Genomic DNA, 15351 nt, shown 5'->3' on the forward strand with positions numbered 1-15351 from the left:
ACTGTCCAGGAGCACATGGTGAGGTGTCCATGCACTTAAGCAAAATGGGCATCAGCAATGGGGGTGAAGTATGTGTCTGTCCATAAGCACCAATACAGCTAAAAGACCACTTATAATGTGATGTAATATCCAAGAAAAAACTTTTCTACATTTCTATTATTGTGTTCTGTTGTAGTGCATTGGGTATCTTATAATTAGTGCAAAATTAGATATTTTTTCCTTCACGTGTGACAAGTGTGATACAAGCAGCAATCCAAAGAGAAACTTTTAAATGCATAATTCATGCATTTACAAGCAACAGGGCTGCTTCCCTCGACCTTACCAGTATGGCGTCTTCATCCCTCCGTGACGCGTTTCCAAAGAAAGTGAAAGGTGAGGGGTGATGGGTTCAGTTCTTTACTGCTTACGGCGGGAGAACTTGATGTTGAGCAGAGACAGTTTTCATGATCGAAATATTTCTGTGTTGACAGCGTATGTGCTGTCAAAAAATATTATTAATAAACACAAATCAAGACCCTTACGCTGGTGCAAATACCTATTGCAGAACAACTGGTAAGGCGTCTTATAACTAACATTAGCTCGCAAAATGCGGTCGTTGTTTTAAACAATGATGTGGTAGCTAGCTGGAACACGCTTTTCGGAAGGCAGATTTGGTTTGTAATCTGGGAATACATGTTTGCTATCGCAAGCGCATGGTTACATTAAGTGTAAAAAACCATGCAATCGTTCACATAGATAATATTATTTAACAAGCCTAGCTTACTTAGCTTTTATCTTTTAGTAGTAGTAGCCATGAAAAAATGACGTAGTGGAATGCTGCCTAACTAGAAAACATTGCTAGCAAGCATGTTAGCGGAAAAGTCTGGACTGCGCTAGCTAACGAGATATCTTGGCTGTCCATGAAGACCGACAGTTCTGTCTTCTTAAAAATAACACATTAGTGAATTGTCTGCTTGTCTGACTTGTATATTCGAAACGCGGTTATTACCTAACTTACACGATCTGCTTGACATATGACGTCAGTGTTTTGTTAGGCAGCGACGTGTTACGTTAGCTATAATGACCTATATTGTGCTAGTGATTATGACATTCGTAAACGTATTTAAATATTTGCATAGCGGAAGTAAAGTATACACTTCTTTATACCTGCGTAGTTGGTATTCAGTATGCCTCTTGTCTGATTGCAGAGTATCACCATGTTCTCCGACCTCAGTACCCAGAAGGACGGAACATTGATGGGTCAACCTACCGCAGAGTGTCCAGTGTTTGACCGAATACAGCCCACCTACTCCAGCTACTCTGAGCGATTCAAGCTCGGCGAGCGCAGTTTCAGCCGGCAATACGCACACTTATACGCAGCACGGCTGATGCAGATGAGGGATATCCTGACCACCAGAGCCAAGCAGACATGGGGTGAGTAGTTTCCCTGTGCCATTCCTCTCGCGTTACATCTCTGCGTCCTGCCGTCAGTTTCAAAGCGCCAGAAATGCACAACAGTTCCCTTTCCACGCCATGTCCCGTTTTTCGTTGCACCACAGAGATCTGCCTGAACACACCCTTTTAATTTCAGGAGTAAATGTACCAGTGCGTAGGCTCTGTGACCTTCGCATGGGAGAGCAGTGTTGCATTGTGGGCACCCTCTTCAAACACATGGAGCTGCAGCCTTCGATCCTGAAAGAGATCAGCGAGGAGGTGTGTCATAGTTACACTTAAATTAACAGCCCACCCTATGCCGTATGACCCCATATGAACTGGTGTGACCTCTCTGGTTTACACATTTCTCCGTTTTCTGCCCTGTGCCCCCCACAGCACAATCTTCTGCCTCAGCCACCACGCACCAAGTACATCAGCCAATCAGACGAGCTCATCCTGGAAGATGAGCTGCAGCGAATCAAACTGGAGGGGAACATTGACGCGGCCAAGTTTGTCACAGGCACGTCTCCCAATGTGTCTCAAGGAAATGAGCTGCAGAAACAGATCTATTTGTCATGAGTCTGTGCTGTCCATTTTGAATGGATATTCACTTCATGTTGACTTTCGATTGGCAGCCCACTAAACGGTTACGTTGCTGATTGGTTGAAATATAAACTGCCGTTTTAGTTATTCAATGAAGAGTCTCCAACTGCTCAATACCCCTTCATTAATCATTTGAAATCTCAACTGAATAGAAAAACAATTCATGAATATCGTAGTATTCCTTTTCTCGGGTGGTTTTTGCGGATTGTAACTTAACGAATGGTGAATTTGATTATGCGGGGGTCTTGAACATCGGTAAAAAGCCACCGCTTGTGCTGGAGATGTTAGGGGCCCCTCCCCCCGTGTCGGGTGGTCAGGGATGGTAACCTCCCTCTCTCTCTCCCCGGCCCTCAGGTAGCGTGATCACCGTGTTCGGCGCGGAGAAGAACGACGGAAAGTTCACGGTGGTGGGCTTCTGCGTGGCGGACCTGCCCCCCCAGGCCCCCCGACAGCCCCCGAGCTCTGACCGGTGAGCCCCCACGAGGCGTCCCGCCGAAGTTCGCCTAGCGCTCGCCCGTTCTGCGTAATATATGCCACTACAGGGCGGCCTGTAGCGTAGTGGTTAAGGTAAATGACTGGGACGCGCAAGGTCGGTGGTTCTAATCCCGGTGTGGCCACAATCAGATCCGCACAGCCGTTGGGCCCTTGAGCAAGGCCCTTAACCCTGCATTGCTCCAGGGGAGGATTGTCTCCTGCTTAGTCTAATCGACTGTACGTCGCTCTGGATAAGAGCGAAATGCCAATAATGTAATGTAATGTAATATAGCGCCCCCTTCCTCCTCCTCCTCCTCCTCCTCCTCCTCCTCCTCCCTGCGGGCGGCAGGTTCGTGGTGCTGGCCTCGGGGCTGGGCCTGGGGGGCGGCGGGGCGGACAGCCTCCTGGGGCTGCAGCTGCTGGTGGACCTGGTGACGGGGCAGCTGGGAGACCTGGGCGAGCAGAGCGGAGCGTCCCAAATCTCCCGCGTCCTCCTGGCGGGGAACCTGCTGAGTCAGAGCACTCAGGACAAGGACTGCTTCAGCAAGGTAATTGTGACCCGGGGTTATTAGGGCAAAGACTCTTCAGTAAGGTAGCTGTGACCCTGGGTTATTAGGGCAAAGACTCTTCAGTAAGGTAACTATGGCCCTGGGTTATTAGGACAAAGACTCTTCAGTAAGGTAACTATGGCCCTGGGTTATTAGGGCAAAGACTCTTCAGTAAGGTAGCTGTGACCCTGGGTTATTAGGGCAAAGACTCTTCAGTAAGGTAACTGTGACCCTGGGTTATTAGGGCAAAGACTCTTCAGTAAGGTAACTGACCCTGGGTTATTAGGGCAAAGACTCTTCAGTAAGGTGACTGGCCCTGGGTTATTAGGACAAAGACTCTTCAGTAAGGTAATTGTCCCTGTGTTATTAGGACAAAGACTCTTCAGTAAGGTAACTGGCCTTGACTCACTACCTGAAGTGTTTGTTCATTGGGTTTGGATGATTTGTAAAAAAAAAAACCCAAAAAAAAAAAAAACCAGGCTTTCAAAATATCCATCAAAAGCAAATAAACGATTTTTGTTGGAGTTTTTGAATGCCCTAAATGACAGGTAATGCTTTCACTTGTTGTCGTTCTTGACTGGGACTGAGGGCACCCACATTGTACTTTTGTTTAGCCTTGGTTAGTCGGTTCCTCCTGTGGGTTGAACGCGTGGCTCTTTTTCCAGGCCAAGTACCTGACGAAGAAGACCCAGGCGGGCAGCGTGGAGGCCATCCGCATGCTGGACGAGTTGCTGGTGCAGCTGGTGGTGAGTGAGGATCCCCCCCCCTCTCACGGCTCAGCTACTTCTTCTGTCACTATGTCTCCAGTAACCACAGTTCAACCGAACCAGCTGCTGTATGTGTGCAGTGGTTAACCTGCTGTATGAGGTGTTTAGTGTCGATATTCAGAGCCAGACCTGACCTGGCCTGACCGATCACATAAGCAGCTGTTTAGGCCTCCGTGCCCAGCAGGGGGCCCTATAGTTATTCTAAAATACATGTATTGTATATACTGATGCATTTGGACAGCCACCCAAAATCAAATCCTGCTTTGGGCCTCACAAAGGCTTGGGCAGGCGCTGTGGATTAAAGTTGTGGAAATGGCGTACAGTTAAAAGCAATGGGCATGCAGGATGGGGTTGAAATATGTTGTGTAACACATGAGTACCATTGTATGTTTCATTTAATTCATTATGCACCACATGTCTGGTGTCAGTCTTACGTCTAGGACCGTATTGAGATTTGTAGACTGTCGTGGTTGGACCCACAGAAGCGTGACTAGAACGTTCTAATGCTGATGTAACAATCACTGCTGGTGATTGACAGCGGTGGCATTCTCTAGAACTCTTGACATTTCTAGAATTTTGAGAAAACATTCCAAAAAGACATGCTCTTCAAAGGGGTGAAAGCAGGCACTGACCATGTTCGTCTCTCCCCCTCGCCCATCCCCCCCCCCCACCTCGTTCCTGCAGGCCTCAGTGCCAGTGGACGTCATGCCTGGTCAGTACGACCCCACCAACTACACCCTACCCCAGCAGCCCCTCCATCGCTGCATGTTCCCACTCTCCACCGTCTACCCCACCCTCAGGCTGGCCAGCAACCCCTACCAGGCCGATATCGATGGAGTCAGGTGAGCAAGGGGTGTGGGGAAGCAGGGGGGGAGGGTGAACCACGTGTGCTTCTGTGTTTTTTCCGATTCCATCCCTCCACCAATTCCACGGTTGAGTTTCAGAGGTTAAATAAGGTTTAATAAGGTAAGAGTCCACACACAGTATACTGCTTCCGAGATGACTGTAACACAACAAACATTGTCTGATAAAGAGCAGGTCGCTTGAAACGTCATATTCATGGTGTTAATAAACCGTTATCTCGGGAGTAGTATAAGAGTGCAGACTGTTATCTGTCACAATTCATTTTGTGTCTGGCCCCTGTTCAGGTTCTGGATGTGTACGTTTTCACACCTTTTCACGGAGTTCCATAACGCGTGACTGGGATTGGCTGACACCCCCGTTCAGCGCTGGGTCTAACCGGCGGCTTGCCCTCCTCCCCTGTGCCGTTCAGGTTCCTGGGCACGTCCGGTCAGAACATCAGCGACATCGTTAAGTACAGCAGCATGGACGACCACCTGGAGATCCTGGAGGGCACGCTGCGTCTGTGTCACATGGCCCCCACCGCGCCCGACACGCTGGGTAAGGAGCCGCTCCAAACCCGGGGCCCACGAGTCCTGCGGCCGATCGGGTGTTCCCATTGGTCGGTTTGCTGATTTTCCCCCCCCCATTTTTGTCTCGCCCAATCGCTCTGCAGGCTGCTACCCGTTCTATCAGAAAGACCCGTTCATCCTGGAGGACTGTCCGCACGTCTACTTCAGTGGGAACGCGCCCGCCTTCCAGTCCAAGCGCATCGCAGGTAGGGGAGATCTGTTATAGGAGGACTATCTTTCTTAAACCTGTGCTCTTCTGAAAGAGGCGGTCGGATCAAATGGGCCGACATTGGCTCAGGCAGTAAGAGCAGAGTAAGTGGTAAGAGCAGTCGTCTGGCAGTCGGAGGGTTGCCGGTTCGATCCCGCCCTGGGTGTGTTGAAGTGTCCCTGAGCAAGACGTCTAACCCCCAAATGCTCCTGACGAGCTGGTTGGTGCCTTGCATGGGAGCCAATTGCCGTTGGTGTGTGTGTGTGTGTATGAATGGGTGAATAAGAAACATCAATTGTACAGCGCTATATAAATTCCAACCATTTACCATTTATCAAAAGAAAAATACTTGCCTATTCCCTAAGTTATACTGTGTGTATTGCTTGTGTATTAATAAGGGAAATGAAGCCCTTCTGATAAGTGACTTCTATGTGATGGTGGCATACGATTACCTTTTTCAAAATGTGTGCCTTAAACTGTCTTTTTTTTTTTTTTTTACTTGAAATATTTGTAATATTGTTATTTTCAAGGCCAGTGTCTGATTTGTTTTGGGTCATATCGGTGATGTGGTGCTGTTCTGACCGCAGGGCCCGACGGACAGGAGGTCCTCCTGGTGGCCGTCCCGGACTTCAGCCGAACACAGTCGGCCTGCCTGGTCAACCTGCGCACCCTGGAGTGTGAGCCCGTTCACTTCTCCTCGTTCTCCACCGAGGAGGAGGACGACAGCGAGATGAACATCAGCCACTGAACATCAGCCGCTGAACGGCACAGACTGCCCCACGACCCACCCACCCACCCACCCAGCACCACCATGTCCCCCAGTCCCACCATGTCAAGGAGAAGGACAGCGAGATGAACATCAGCCACTGAACAGCACAGACTGCCCCAGCCCCACCACGTCAAGGAGAAGGACAGCGAGACGAACATCAGCCACTGAACATCAGCCACTGAACGGCACAGACTGCCCCACGACCCACCCACCCACCCACCCAGCACCACCATGTCCCCCAGTCCCACCATGTCAAGGAGAAGGACAGCGAGATGAACATCAGCCACTGAACAGCACAGACTGCCCCAGCCCCACCACGTCAAGGAGAAGGACAGCGAGACGAACATCAGCCACTGAACGGCACAGACTGCCCCACGACCCACCCACCACCACCACGTCCCCCAGTCCCACCACGTCAAGGAGAAGGACAGCGAGATGAACATCAGCCACTGAACAGCACAGACTGCCCCACGACCCACCCACCACCACGTCCCCCAGTCCCACCACGTCAAGGAGAAGGACAGCGAGACGAACATCAGCCACTGAACAGCACAGACTGCCCCAGCCCCACCACGTCAAGGAGAAGGACAGCGAGATGAACATCAGCCACTGAACAGCACAGACTGCCCCAGCCCCACCACGTCCCCCGGCCCACAGACTGCCCTTCCACCCACCCAGCACCACCATGTCACCCAGCCCCAGGCTTCCGTAGCAGGAGAGCCAGAGGACCATTTCATTGGTGAACAGGACACACATGTTATTGGACATTAAACATCAGAGGCTGTGTTTTTAATGGACTCAGTGACCACCATGCACGTCTTCACAGTGAATACTGTGTCAGGTGTCAATGTTTATGTCAGTTATTTGAATATACATCACTGGGTCTCACGAATGCCCTTTGTTCTCACTTGGAGTGTGTGAGTGTGTGAGTGTGTGAGTGTGTGAGTGTGTGAGTGTGTGAGTGTGTGAGTGTGTGAGTGTGTGAGTGTGTGAGCACTTGAGTCCAGTATAATTTATGGCTCCAACTCAATCCAAATAAGCAAACCCATGTTTATTAAATGAAATATAAAGTTTCTCTGACAATTGATTAATTGGGAGCATTTTAGACATTTTCCCTCCCATCAAAACCAACTGTTTGCTCTCAACTGACTCTTCTCTCCAAAGACATTGTCTTTGTTAACAGTGGAAAAACTGTAAATAAACTCAACTCTTGCATTTTTTCCCCATGAAAGTTGTTGCAAAAGGCAAACTGCTTGCCTCTATGGGATTAGGGAGGCAGGCCTAAAAATGATACTGAAGCACTTATAAAACTTCAAAAGGCCAATTGTGAGTTTTCTCAGGAAGGTGTGTTTACTACGAAGAGACAAAAATGGATTGCAGGTTTATCTAATTTTCCCCACACAGTTTTTTTAAGGTGGTGTCTGTTAAGTACGTTCAGACTGAAGGCTCCTGTATATCACCTTTAATGCCACGCTCTTCAGAGGAGCTAGCGTGTTAAAGCCCATTCTCTCACTTTGGCTAAATCGGGTGTAGCGGCCTCCATCCAGAGGCTCCCTTAAGGAAACGGACATCGGAAGACTTGACGTTTGTGTAGAAATGCGGGGAAGGTTGCCGTGCTCCTTTGCAAAGTTCTCTCCACCGGAAGCCTTACCTCCTGGGAGATATTTCTCCACCTTTACAGACAACTGACAAACTGATTAAAAAAAAAAAAAACCCTGCCCCTCCCCCTTTCATATTAGCAGAGGTGTGAGTGCATGCTGTTAGTAGTGTCTCAGTAATCTGTCTGGAACTCGTAGTAGTACTCCCGCGTGGTGTCGGTGAAGCTGTAGCTCTGTCCGTCGGGGGTGGTGTTGGGGTTCTCGTACCAGGAGTCGTACCAGGCGGTGGTATCGGGCACTTGGGGTGCGTCGGTCGTGGTGGGAGGCGGAGCGGTGGTCGGTGGGAGAGCGGTGGTCGGTGGGAGAGTGGTGGTAGGGGGCAGGGTGGTGGTGGTAGGGGGCGGGGTGGTCGTGGGGGGCAGGGTGGTGGTTGGGGCGGGCGTCGTGGGCTCGGCGGTGGTGGTGGTGGGCTCGGCGGTGCTCATGCCGGCCCTCAGCCTCAGCAGGCGAAGCCGACGCAGACGACGCAGCCTCAGGCGCCTCAGGCGCCGCTGGCGGGCGGTGAGCGTCCGGCCCCCGTCCTCCACGCCCGTCCCGGTCACGTACACGTTCTTGTAGCGGCCGCCCGCCACCGCGCCGCCGTTGCGCACGGGGCTGAGCAGCCGGATGGGCTTGTTGCCGTTCATGGCGATGATCTGCTGGATCCGGTCCCAGTGCGACTTGGTGAGCGTGAAGCTGCAGGGCGTGGCGCCGAGGTCGTACCCCACCACGCAGAGCCGCGTGTTGGGGGCGTAGCCCTCCGCCCGCACCGTCACGCGGTACTCCCCCGGGTTCAGCAGCCGCCAGTAGTCCCCTGTGGCAGCTGGGTGAGAGGAGAGCCGGGGGGGGTCACCACACCTGGGGTCTCCAGCCCTGGACCTGGAGAGCTGCTGGGTTTTTGTTGTTACTCTACACTTAATTAATCAATTGGTGCAGTTGATTGCACAGTTGACTCACTTCACCTGGTTACCTGGGTCTCAACAAGGTGAAAACAAAAATCAGCAGACCCAGTAGCTCTCCAGGACCAGGGAGACCACTGCACCACACTGCAGCATGTAAATTAGGGATAATTTATATAGACGTTATTTGTGGATATGCCATTGTAATAAAGGCTTCTTAAACTAATTCTGCCAAATATATCCTGCAATGCCTCAGACACAACACCTGGGACCCCATTTGGTTAGGTTGTGCTTTTCCTAAGGTTGCTTCCTACCAATATGACTTATTCAGATCAAAATGGCGGAAGCAGATTCATTTTTATTAATTTGTTGCTTCAACTGGTGGATCTTGCAGTCACTAATTTGAACAATACAGTTGCACCCTTACGTGAATGAGGAAGCCAATCAAAACTTACCTGTCGTGACATCATGATCCACTCCCTCCACGGATACGGTGGCGTTGGCGATGGGGTTGTCATCGCGGTCTTTCACCACGCCCCTAATCCCACGATGCACCTGCCGAGTTAATACCATTCCTACAGTCAAGATTGGTCAGTTCCTTGAAGTAAATTTCATAAATTTCATTCCGACAGCCGGTTTGTGTCAGGACCTTAGAGTAAATATCATTCCTTCTGGATTGTGCTCTTCGTAAAAACGTTCAAGATGGTGTGTTCAAGACAGCGAACGTTCAGGGCAAACTGTTTGCAGCAAACAGTTACTGTTGAACGATTTTAAATGAACATTGTATTTAGTTCACCAAGCTAACTGATTCGTTGTTCATCTGTGATTTATTTTTATTTTTATTTTTATATAAGAACAAATATTAGATTGATTAATAGTTAGCTAACGTTCGTGGCACACATAAAAAAAGTTTGAGTATGTTCGCGAACGTTAGCTAACGTTGGCGATCTTGAACGCACCTCAGATTTGAAGTAAAATTTGAAAGGAATCTTAAGATTACTCCAGATGAAATGTGCATCACAGGCCAAAAGAAAATGCCATTTAAGAAATTAAGAGACAATTTATTCAGCTGTCAGCTGTCACCTGTTCCATGAGTATGAGCAGGGCCTCGCGGTTGTTCTCCCACTCCAGGGCCAGCTCACTCTCAGGGGGAAACTTGTCACAGCCCAGGAAGATGGACAGCTCAAGGCAGTTGGTATGCAGGTAGCTGAAGTCGTTCATGCCTAACAGAGACGGGAGAAGAGGTCAGTGGGGGTTGTAGAGAAATCAAGCGGAAGGTGATTATTTGCAGCGAAGAAGCTGCAAGAGGGTGCTGCTTTTAGGCCTCCATTTTGCAACCTTATTAATTTAGTACTGATATGCACTGCCGTGGCAGGACTGCAGGACACTAGTTGCACCACTAGAGGGTGTAATTTAACCGCACAGAGTTTAATAGCAAGGCTGCCTAACCCTGTTCCTGGATATCTACCATCCTGTAGGTTTTCACTACAACCCTAATTGCACATCTCATTCGCCTGCCCTCCAACTGGTGGAATCGGGTGTGCCGAATTGGGGTTGAAATGAAAACCTACAGGACAGTAGATCTCCTGGGTTGAGCACTGATCTATAGGAATTTTTTTTTACTCATATCTGGGGATTAACTGCTTGTTAGAAACTGATTGCGCCCAAAAAAAAAAAAAATTCGCACTTATGATGACGACTGTTTAGAACAGCATTCCATGTGTATTTTCCTAGTTCTGGATGTGATGCTTTGACTTATGGTAGAACCTATGCACTTGTAAGTCGCTTTGGATTAAAAGCGTCTGCCAAATGACCAAAAATGTAAATGTAAATGAGGCTTTGTAATATTCTGGTCAAAGGCCCTATTCTAAACCGATCCGCTATCAATCCGCTTAAAAACACCCTCTGTCTCTTTGTAGTCTTGGCCTGAGACCGTTACAAATGAGCCTTCAGCTCCGTGGACACGTGCCGTTTATGGACGTTGTGTACTCACTGCCCATGACGGGCCTCCACTGGGCGCGGTTGATGATGCCCTGTGACCGGGACATGTCGTCGGCGTGACAGGCTCCGCGGTAGGTCTGAGTCATGGTGAGATGCGTGGAAGCGTAGGCGATCGCCAGCCATCTGAACATCGAGTCATCGGGTGAAACCTTGGGCTCGTCCTCCGCCGCGCCGTGGTGGTACGAAGCTCTCGGGTCCTCCTCCTCCTCCTCGTGTTGGTGGTACGAAGCTCTCGGGTCTTCCTCCTCCTCGTGCTGGTGGTACATGGCCCGTTGGTCTTCCTCCTCCTCGGGGTGGTGGTGGTGCTGGTACATGCTCCTCCACATTTCTTCATCGGCCTCCACCTCGTACTGCCGCTTCTTTCGGCTCCGGGCCCCGTCCTCTCCTTCGATCTTGGCGGGCCGCGCCATGTCGAACGGGTACGTCACCACCTTCTCCCCTCCCTGAAGGTTGGCCCCCAGCACAAAGGGGATCTGCTCCATCCACGAAATGATGGCTCTGGTCTCCACAGCAACCTAAATTACACACACAAGCCCAGACATGAGAATGGTCTGTCTGTTGCTGAATGGAAAGCAGATCTTGTCTGCTTGCCGTGTCTGTTTATTTGCTCAGGACTTTTAGCAAATGTAGACAATCAGACCATATGTCTTAGCATGCACTGTTAAAGCCTATTCAAGTACAGCATATAACCTAGGCCTATGACATGGTAACGGATAGTGTAAACCAAAAGGTTTGGTTAACTGATTTAAAACAGTAAAGAGTTTAGCAGTAAAGTCTGTGGATATAGCTTTGAGGCAGGTCCTGTATGAGAGTTGTGTGAGCCCACTCCTCCGCACCATCCCTCTCTCCTCTGGCCTCACGTACCGAGCCGTTCAGCGTCCGGAAATTCTCCGGTATTTGGACGTGGTGGTTTGGCACGATCTTGGGGACCAACCCCTTATCCTCCGCCGCCCACAGGACGGTGTTGAGGTCGGGAAAGTTCTGGAAGATGTCATAGCCTTCCTCCGTCCAGTGGCCCAAATCCCAGCTGCCCAGCTCTGAGCCCTAGGAGCAGAGGATTATGGAGGAGGCTTTAGGGACCAAGCCGCATGAAAAGGCAGAAAAGGGGGGAAAGTGGCAGAAAGTGTGCCCTCACCTCTTTGTAGGCCACCTCGTAGGCGTCTGGGTTCAGCGAGGGAACCAGGTGGATGCGCACACTGTCCACCAGGCGGCGCACTCGCGGGTTGCCGTCGTTGTACTCCTTGCACAGGTACTGCATCAGGAGGAGCAGAAGCTCCCGCCCCAGGGCCTCGTTTCCATGGAGACCCGCCGTGTAACGAAACTCCGGCTCGCCTGCCCCACGCGACCCAGGGCGACATCGTCACAAACACCTTTTACGGTTTAGATAAGTCGCGGCGCCTTTACGACGGGAACGAACCTGTCTTCTGCACTCACCTGTCTCGTGTTCCCCGGCGTTATCGGAGATCTCCATGGCGAACATCTTCAGTCCTTTGTAGCTCGACCCGAGGTCATAGATTCTGGTGATGTTCGGACACTCGTCATTGACTGCTTTCATCAACTGAAAAAGAGGTTTAACCGTTTAATTGATCAGCGCATCAGAATTCTCTTTAATTTGTGAATTTAAAGGGTTAAGCATAGACCAATGGTCTATTCTCATCTCAGCTGTTTGAAGTACAAAAGCAAGAATGAGGGGTACTTCATGGGACTGCCTTGAAGGAGGGGTTGCACACCAGGTCAGCAGATAAGCCAAATCCACCTCACCTGTATCATAGAGTCATGGTCGTGATGCTTGAAGTCCAGGTAGTCTACTGGAGTGACTTCATTCTGACTCTGCTGGCTGTTGACATCTAAGAGGAAGAACATGCATTACAGAGAGAAAAGGGACTGACTAAGTATCTTATCTGGGTAGGTGAGACCAAACTAGGCCAGGGAGGTCATAGTGTATGGTACTCTGACCTGGGGCAAACATGTCGTTGTTTTGGATTCAAATGCTTTTCTATGCATTACTAGTTCATTGAAACCCTTAAAATACTCTCAAAGCGCTAACCCTGCCTTCTGGTCCTCTTGGTTGGCTCAATTACAGTACCACAAAGTGCAAATCAAACCCAGGGACAAGTGCGTTGAGGACCCTAGAGGAAAGTCCAGTTCCAATTGCACCAGTCAAGATCAATCGGGCACGAAAAAATAAATAAATACATTTTTGAATCCAAAACAAGTGCGTATTTGACCCAGGCGTGGTGGTGGCGGCACTGCGATAGGACTGGAGGCTGCGCTCCTGGCGCTGGGGCCAGCGGTGGCTCTACTCACCGGGCAGCGGGCACCCCAGCACCTCCACCCGCATGCACAGGCTGCCGTTCCAGCTCTGCGGAAGGATCCGGATGTACCGTGCCACCACGGGCTCCGCGAACGGCGACAGGACCGGCGTGCTCTTGTCCGAGTTCCCGAAGAACATCTGCAACTCGAGAAACAGAGGAGTTGTGCAGCTGTGATCACCGTACGTGCATGTAGGTAATATATGTAATAGGTGTGACTGCATTAATCTTCCCCCTCAGATTCCCATCAAATTCCATTCATGGAAGTGTCAGATTTACAGATTGAATGTCATGAGTGATGGATTTGGCTCAATGGGACCCTATGTTCTAATATTTTTTTGAGGGCCTCTGTTAATCAGGACTGTTTGAATCGTCCTAACCCCCGCATCCCTTGGGGCACCCTTGGGTAATGCCCCGAGCGCTTAGTTCAGATACATCAGCGTGTAGATGCATATCCTGGGACTGATAACGGCTGCTCTAACTCTGGGCAAGGAAATCCACCTTCTGTAGATCTCCCCAGTTATATGAAACCACGCAGGGGTTAGCAATTACGTAAGATATACAACTTTACTTCTTTCCCATCCGAGCGGTTCCAGTGTAATTGCAGCGCTGTCATACTGTAATTAGGCATATTCTGCCATTCAAAATGGCTTTGTCATACAGAGTGACTGTCATTTGTGGTCACATGGCTTCGGACTTAATACAGACAGCTGTGGCTCTGGACAAGAATCAGACTTCTCACCCACTCGGCGAATCCATCATGGAGCACAGTCCATTCCCGACTGTCGTTGCTGAAGGCCACGTAGAACGTGCTGACGTAATCGTTGCTGAAACAAAAAGGGGCAAGACATAACACAGCGGCCTCCCACCGTGCAAATGTTTGAATGTTTCCGGAGCCACGCCTGTCGTGGGATGTGCTGTTTGCTTTAGGAGGCATGGCTGTTGCTTCAGCTGCTTGGGAGAGAGATTGAGGCCTCTTACTGTAGTTCCGAATCTCTGCCCTGGGTGATGACACCGGTAAACTCGGTCTCCCTGCGAGCATCGACCTCAAACCAGTGGTTCCCCTCCTCTGCGTTAGCGCACCAGGCTCCGCCATACGAATCATCCTCGTCGTCTGAACCCTGTCAACGTCAACCGCTTCTTCTTAAAACCATTTCAAAAGCGGTCCTTAAAGCAGCTCAACTAGCTATAAAACATGCATTTCAAACTGTAAAACATTACATTACATTAATGGCATTTGGCAGACGCTCTTATCCAGAGCAACGTACAGTTGATTAGACTAAGCAGGAGACAATCCTCCCCTGGAGCAATGCAGGGTTAAGGGCCTTGCTCAAGGGCCCAATGGCTGTGTGGATCTTATTGTGGCTACACCAGGGATCGAACCACTGATCTTGCGGGTCCCAGTCATGCACCACTACGCCCTACAAATATCCTTTCACAATATGACTGAGAAACCACAAGATAGTTTACAAAACAAGCGTGAAGTTCAAATTCAATCAGCTTCTTGGTTTGTACGAATTTCATTCAGTAAGAATGTGTAAGGTACTGACACATAAGATGTCCATTGGACATGAATATCTTTTGAAGTGCATTGGAAACTAGAACAGTCATGGCTGCTCATATTGATATTTTAATGTCCTGAGGTCTGAAGAGAAGTAATCTGAAATTTGTGTGTCACATAATTCCAGTGTTATTTATTTACACGGATTTTTCTCTTCCTAGGCGCTGCAAACAACATATTTAAAATGTGCATTTCCAGAAGACCGATTAAGTGGCGTGATATGCATCGAACAGTGGGGTACCTGCATATTGAGACGCCCTCTTTGGGGGCCAAACCCGTAGTGCAACATGGAGGAAGCCATGAGCTGGTCTCCCTCGACACGGTGCGACTCCAGTCCAATAGGGGGACAGTCTGAGAGGGAGGAAATATCTGTTAGTTCCACTTTGATTGTAGGCTTCAAATCAATAAGATACTTCAAGAATGTGTGGGGTTTTAGTGAACTGGACCAGAAACTAGAACGGAAATTAAAATAATTTATCTTCAGGAATCTTTCTTTCCTCATTCAAAGTAAAAATTTCCACAAATCTGACATTTAAACTTTAGAGTCAAACTAGCCCCACATGTGTTGAATTGACCCTGAATTCAAGGTGCAGGATAGAAGTCCTATTTAACAGTCACAGGCTGCTACAATGAGCCAGGTGTGGTATGGACCCAAAACCAACAGCCACTCTTCCTGGAACCCAGATTTAGTGTTTAAATTGGACACCGCATTGTTCTCAAGCATGTTTGCTGTCCTAATGGTGGGGT

The 15351-nt window shown here is 49.6% G+C and overlaps 2 protein-coding genes and 1 long non-coding RNA gene across 3 annotated transcripts; 2 read left to right on the forward strand and 1 right to left on the reverse strand.

Annotated features, from left to right (window-relative positions):
* The first annotated feature begins 412 nt into the window (after positions 1–412).
* pold2 (polymerase (DNA directed), delta 2, regulatory subunit) lies at positions 413–7409 on the forward strand. Its single transcript, XM_061260282.1, has 12 exons — positions 413–552; positions 1188–1413; positions 1571–1692; positions 1810–1937; positions 2375–2485; positions 2840–3038; positions 3704–3784; positions 4490–4647; positions 5079–5206; positions 5322–5423; positions 6013–6190; positions 6299–7409. Exons 2-11 carry the CDS (start codon positions 1197–1199, stop codon positions 6171–6173), a joined length of 1407 nt encoding a protein of 468 aa, XP_061116266.1. The 5' UTR covers positions 413–552; positions 1188–1196; the 3' UTR covers positions 6174–6190; positions 6299–7409.
* aebp1b (AE binding protein 1b) lies at positions 7231–14974 on the reverse strand. Its single transcript, XM_061260281.1, has 12 exons — positions 14846–14974; positions 14025–14164; positions 13786–13870; positions 13039–13183; positions 12493–12578; positions 12166–12289; positions 11867–12063; positions 11596–11775; positions 10724–11246; positions 9814–9953; positions 9186–9285; positions 7231–8654 (listed from the first exon to the last, which is right to left on the reverse strand). The coding sequence occupies exons 1-12, from the start codon at positions 14903–14905 to the stop codon at positions 7966–7968; spliced, it is 2469 nt and encodes an 822-aa protein (XP_061116265.1). The 5' UTR covers positions 14906–14974; the 3' UTR covers positions 7231–7965.
* Positions 9170–15057, forward strand: LOC133140373 (uncharacterized). The gene is made up of 3 exons (XR_009710009.1): positions 9170–9320; positions 9862–9974; positions 14766–15057. It is a non-coding gene; the product is annotated as an uncharacterized LOC133140373 (long non-coding RNA).
* The last annotated feature ends 294 nt before the right edge of the window (positions 15058–15351 follow it).

Source organism: Conger conger, chromosome 11, assembly GCF_963514075.1.
Source record: "Conger conger chromosome 11, fConCon1.1, whole genome shotgun sequence".
NCBI lineage: Eukaryota > Metazoa > Chordata > Actinopteri > Anguilliformes > Congridae > Conger > Conger conger.

Excerpts from the sequence above, each read along its gene's own strand:
- aebp1b (XM_061260281.1), bottom strand. The coding sequence starts at position 14,905 with ATGGCTTCCTCCATGTTGCACTACGGGTTTGGCCCCCAAAGAGGGCGT. Across the intron at positions 13,184-13,785 it reads ATGATGGATTCGCCGAGTGG|ATGTTCTTCGGGAACTCGGA; the intron begins GTGAGAAGTCTG and ends CTCGAGTTGCAG. Across the intron at positions 8,655-9,185 it reads GGATCATGATGTCACGACAG|CTGCCACAGGGGACTACTGG; the intron begins GTAAGTTTTGAT and ends CCTCTCACCCAG.
- pold2 (XM_061260282.1), top strand. The coding sequence starts at position 1,197 with ATGTTCTCCGACCTCAGTACCCAGAAGGACGGAACATTGATGGGTCAA. Across the intron at positions 1,693-1,809 it reads TGAAAGAGATCAGCGAGGAG|CACAATCTTCTGCCTCAGCC; the intron begins GTGTGTCATAGT and ends TGCCCCCCACAG. Across the intron at positions 1,938-2,374 it reads GCCAAGTTTGTCACAGGCAC|CGTGATCACCGTGTTCGGCG; the intron begins GTCTCCCAATGT and ends GCCCTCAGGTAG.